At 49.1% G+C, this 5625-nt stretch overlaps 1 protein-coding gene across 1 annotated transcript; it reads right to left on the minus strand.

Annotated features, from left to right (window-relative positions):
• Nucleotides 1-421: 421 nt before the first annotated feature.
• LOC130191645 (uncharacterized) lies at nt 422-4507 on the minus strand. Its single transcript, XM_056411298.1, has 4 exons — nt 4037-4507; nt 3705-3738; nt 784-3599; nt 422-697 (listed from the first exon to the last, which is right to left on the minus strand). Exons 3-4 carry the CDS (start codon nt 1675-1677, stop codon nt 422-424), a joined length of 1170 nt encoding a protein of 389 aa, XP_056267273.1. The 5' UTR covers nt 1678-3599; nt 3705-3738; nt 4037-4507.
• Between the last annotated feature and the right edge of the window lie 1118 nt (nt 4508-5625).

The following is a 5625-nucleotide window of genomic DNA, read 5'->3' on the forward strand; positions in this document are numbered from 1 at the left end:
TCTGTCACGCAGACGTCACGGGTAGCGAGGTGCAGGAGCTCATGTGCAGAGAATCAAGCAGGATCGAAACTTGAATAACAAAAAGCACTCTTTAATGAGGCAAAACAGTTGCAAAATAAACAAGGTCCAAAAGGGGCAGGCAGAGGATCGTCGGTCAGGGCAGGGAGGCAGGCAGGCTCGAAGCAGGCAGGATCAGGAACACAGACAGGACGACGGGAAGAGGACACGGAACGAGAGACGACAATCCGACAGGAGACAAGGGAAAGACTGACACAATATATAGGGGGGGAAACACAGGTGTACGACATCAGACAGTAACGAGACAAGAGTGGCTGAGGGCAGGTGCAGGGAATTAAACAATTAAGACAGAGAAGACAGAGGAGACAGTCGACACGGAATATAGGAGAAACAGAACAGGGTGTTACAGTACCCCTTTCTTAAGGGACGGATACCAGACGTCCCAAAGGATCAACAAGGGTGGGTGGAGGGGAGCCGGCGGAGGGACAAAGGGCATGGCAGAAGCAGTCTGGGGGGTGGGCCGGCGGGCGACCACCAGGCGAAAGGCGCGCCGGAGGGCGGGCTGGAGTACAGGGATGGGTAGCTGGGGTACCGGGCACAGGAGAGGCCGGGGTCTGGAGCCAGCTGGGATGGTGACGGGACACTGGGAACTGGAGCTGGACGAGATGGCGACGGGAGACTGGGAACCGGAATCGGGAAAGGGGGAGACTGCGACGGGACACTGGGAACTGGAGCTGGACGAGATGGCGACGGGACACTGGGAACCGGAAGCGGGCAAGGGGGGGACGCCGACGGGACAGTCGAGAGTGGGACGGGGGAAACGGCTGGGACGGCGGTGGAACACGGGGAGCCGGGACACGGAACTACCACCGGGCGGGAAGGGGACGGAATAGGAGGGACTAGAGCCAGCCGGGGCAAAGACGGAGCACGGGGAACTGGGGCCGGCCGGGACGGAGATGGAGCACGGAGAACTGGGGGCGGCCGGGACAAAGACGGGGCACGGGTAACTAGGACTGGCCTGGATGGAGACGGGGCAGGAGAAACTGGGGCCGGCCGGGACAGAGATGGGAGAGAGGGAACTAGCACCGACCGGGACGGGGAAGGGGCATGGGGAACTAGAGTCAACAAGGACGGAGAAGGGACACGGGGAGGTCGGATCGGCCGGGACTGCAGCACGGCGGAGGTGGCAGTGGGAACCGGTGAAGACTGCGGCACCGAGGCGGCAGCGGGAACCGGCGGGACACAGGGAATGCTCGACAGGAACGGCGGGGGCTTCCGGGGGGCAGTGGAGAACGGCCGGGGTTCCGACAGATCACCGGGAATGCCGGCTAGGAACGCCGGCGGCTGCCAGGGGCCAGTGGAGAACGGCCGGGGCTTCGACAGGTCACCGGGAATACCGGACAGGCACGGCGAGGGCTGCTGGGGCTTGGGCTGGTAGCCAGACGGGGCTGGCGGTGCCGACCCATCCGGCGACCGGGAACCGCAGCCGGCCCGCACCGGCTCGCTCGGGAGTAGCAGATCCCTCAGCTGTTTGGTCAAAGAACTCTGTTGGTCGTGGAGCTCCTTGTACCTGCCAGAGATTAACTGCTCAATCTTTGAAAGACGCTCCCCTTGCGTCTGGAGAGCTGAGCGCACACTGTCCTCTGCTGAGCCAATCATAGTCGGATTGTTCTGTCACGCCGACGTCACGGGTAGCGAGGTGCAGGAGCTCATGTGCAGAGAATCAAGCAGGATCGAAACTCGAATAACAAAAAGCACTCTTTAATGAAGCAAAACAGTTGCAAAATAAACAAGGTCCAAAAGCGGCAGGCAGAGGATCGTCGGTCAGGGCAGGCAGGCAGGATCAGGAACACGGACAGGACGACGGGAAAAGGACACGGAACGAGAGACGACAATCCGACAGGAGACAAGGGAAAGACTGACACAATATATAGGGGGGGAAACACAGGTGTACGACATCAGACAGTAACGAGACAAGAGTGGCTGAGGGCAGGTGCAGGGAATTAAACAATTAAGACAGAGAAGACACAGAGGAGACATAGGAGACACGGAACATAGGAGAAACAGAACCGGGTGTTACATGTTCTGAGTGCAGTTCCTGGCTTGTGAAAAGAAAGAGGGGGAAGGGGACAGTTATATGGGGATATTGCACATTTTGAGAGGTGGGGGAAGGTTATGTGGGGATATTGCACAGATTGGAATATTGCACATTTTGTCAGATAGTACACATTTTTCAATCGTTCTGTTTTGCCATCAAGCTGACTGTGGTTCTGCAATGCAAATGGAGTTTCAGAACCAACAATAGATCAATTTCATGTTGTTTTTTAGATTTTTCACACACACTTTGTTCATGGCTGCCGCAGTTGAGAGAGCAGAGAGTAACTTTGTGCCATTTAAACGAAACTACATGCTTGTGAAAATGCATCCATACTCTTATATGGAATCTGATCTGTGGCTTTAACTTCACTTCGCTCCCCCTCTTTCTCCACGTCTCTGTATACTTTTGTCACTCTGCCAAATTAGCTCAATCACACTTTTGAATTTATATAAGATTAGTTTCCACTAATCCCACTAAAAGCTCACACGACCCTGCACAATGTAAACCATGTTGTGACCTGGACTGTGTTGTACTGGTTGGAAATCCCGGCAGTTGTCCCGCAGCACGCACATTTATTGGAAAATAAATCTTTAAACCTTTCCAAAAAAACAACCAAACAAAGTCAAAGCAGTGGGAGAAGACTGGTCTGGACATAACTCTCACACTGGGAGGGACACAGTGTATTCTACAGATCCTGCCATGGCTCCAGCCGTAGACAGCTGCGATGTTGGAGTTTCTTCGGTCAATTGTTCAGACTTAAAGTGGCCTTCTATTCCAAGAAGATGGGCAATGTTTTAAGAAGTGTATCATAAAACATTGACTATAATCTAGCAACTCCTTCTGTCTCAGCGTAAGCCAATACCTTCAACTTTACCCTCAATTGAAAAATAACAGGGGTAGATTTGTGCTCTGTGTTTTAAAGAGAGATATATATTCAGTGTATGAGGGGTATTTAAAGGTCTCCTTGGAAAAAGACAAGCAGACTGCTCAACATGAAATAAACTGTGCTATTTATTATTTTGGTTTCGCGATTTTAACATCGTCTAACGGGGTTCATTCGGTGGTTGGAAAAGGCTGCTGGATTTGTTGCGAGCTGCTTTTGAGAAATAAAAGGGGGGGGGGGGGGGGTGTTAACCACAAACATGCAAAGTTCACCATTTTTTTTTGCAGCTAATTATGTCTACATTTGAAACACAACTTCTTCTAAATAAAAGCCATTCAATCACATGCTGCCCTCTGATCCACTATGACGTTCACGCTGTACGAACGGGGGGGGGGCAGGATGTGCTCCTGATAAAGGTCAAAGCCTCGTTATCTTCCTGGGACAACACTGCAGCGTAACAATAAACAGGAAGCAGCTGATCGAGAAGGACGACGTGAGGAACGACGAAATCTCCCCCGACGCACTTGACCGTCTCATCTTCCGCTTCCTCTGAAGTCCGTGAGACACACGTTTACAGGCTGACCCCGAGGCCCAGACGACCTGTAACACACACGTACATATGCGTAGACAAAAGAATAATTGTCGTCGCGTAAAGCTGCACATTATATTTTGAGGAACTGCGTCTGACCAGTGTGTGGGCCTTACATCTGGGGGTGTGAATGTCCAGAATATTATCCGTCTGCATGAAAAAAAAAGATGAGATTAGTTAAGAACGTGCAATTTGACAAATGAGCTCTAGGTAAAAATAACACCCCGCCTCATCTCTGTTAGTTTAACAGCCTATAGACACGCACGGACACACACAGACTCATTATCAATTCGCTCTAAATATGGAGTCACGGTGGCGCATTAATGGAACGATTTTAAAACGGTTCCACGGAGCAACACATCTGGCTCGCGACACCCACTAAATCTGTCCCCGTCTCTGCCGCTTTATGTGTGGTGAGTGAGCGAGGGTGGTGTGAGGTGCGACTCACTCTTTCCCACGATGCCGTGCATCGGCGGGCCAGCAGCAGGGAAGGAAGCAAAGGGGGTGGAACGGCAAAACACACACACACACACACACACACACATACACGTAGGACACATTCAGGGACCTCCTGTGCCCATAGTGCAGAAGCTGGCCAGTAGATGGGCTCATACAGGAAGTTCTCAGCGTTGGCTACTTCCTGTTTGCTAGACGCTTGTATTAGAAGCACATTGTAGGGTATAGACACCTTTCAGCAGCTACTCACTACATCTAATGAACCATAATGAGACTTATTGTATTCTAAAGCTGCTATAGCTGATTGTCCGGTTTCTCCACACACAGCTTTAGTCACACTGAGATTTCAGCTTTCCTTCATTTTATTCCTGTAGATGGAATATTCCTTGATCAGCACTAACAACACTGTTGGCTAATAATTCCACAATACAGTGCACACAGAAAAATGAAGGTGCCATTTGGAACTGAAAATGGTTCTTCAGAGTGATGCCAGAGAAGAACCACTTTTGGTTCCAGAGAGAACCATTCAAAGCAGGGTTTTTTAAAGAACCATTTCCTTAAATAGTTCCTTTAAAGAACCTATAAAGGTGTCTCAACGAACCTTCATAAATGGTTATTTGAGGCACCATTTCTGGTTCCACAGAGAACCTTTCAAACCAGATTTATCTAAAGAACCTTTTCCTTAAATAGTTCTTCAAAGAATCTATAAAAGTGTCTCAAAGAACCTTAAAACAATTGTTCTTTAAGGCACCATTTCTGGTTCCACAAATGACCTTTTAAACCAGGATTCTTTTAAGAACCATTTCCTTAAATAGTTCTTCAAAGAATCTATAAAGGTATCTCAAAGAACCTTAAAAAAATGGTTCTTTGGGGCACCATTTCTGGTTCCGCAAAGGACCTTTCAAACTAGGGTTCTTTCAAGAAGCATTTCCTTAAAGATTTCGTCAAAGAACCTTTAATGGGGCCTCAAACGAAAAAATGGTTCGTCAGTAGGTGATGGTTCTTCCTAGAACCACAACGCCTTTTAAAGAACCATTTAAGAACCAATATTGTGTTGTGTGTGTAAAGTAGTTGTACTGTCATACGCACAGTGGGTTTTATAGTTTCAGTGTAACATAGTTACATCTGCACAGAAACTATTTTTCAATTACAAAATATGTCTGGAAGAGTTATTTTAGTTCCATTGAACCAATGTTTCATGGTCGCCAAGGTCGCATAGCAGCCAGCAGTTTAATAGTTTCCACAATGCCGAAATAATCTCAGTTCTTAAAGAGAGGCGGTCCTGATTTAGCGGTTCTGCCTGCGCGGGGTATTTTCTTTGCAACAATAAAGCATTCTGATAGAGGGAGGAAGGGAGGTGTCATGGCGAGGTAAATTAGCGAGGAGGGGAAGAGGGTGCAGAAGAGGAGGGTGGTGCAGTCGGCAGGTATTGTGTTGATGCGGACGTCCGAGTCATGTGTAGAAAGTGATCTTAGGGAGAAAAAGAGAGGAAGAGAGTTATGAAAAGGTGTCATCATAAAAAGGCGTCGTACATTGATGGGACGCCAAAACACTGTATACATTATAGATCATAGACATTGA

Source organism: Pseudoliparis swirei, chromosome 3 (genome assembly GCF_029220125.1).
Source record: "Pseudoliparis swirei isolate HS2019 ecotype Mariana Trench chromosome 3, NWPU_hadal_v1, whole genome shotgun sequence".
Taxonomy (NCBI): domain Eukaryota; kingdom Metazoa; phylum Chordata; class Actinopteri; order Perciformes; family Liparidae; genus Pseudoliparis; species Pseudoliparis swirei.

Bases quoted from the DNA above. Each gene is read 5' to 3' on its own strand.
- LOC130191645 (XM_056411298.1), bottom strand. From the start codon at position 1,677: ATGATTGGCTCAGCAGAGGACAGTGTGCGCTCAGCTCTCCAGACGCAA. The intron at 698-783 runs GTTCCCAGTGTC...TCCGGTTCCCAG, and splicing joins CCCCCCCTTGCCCGCTTCCG to TCTCCCGTCGCCATCTCGTC.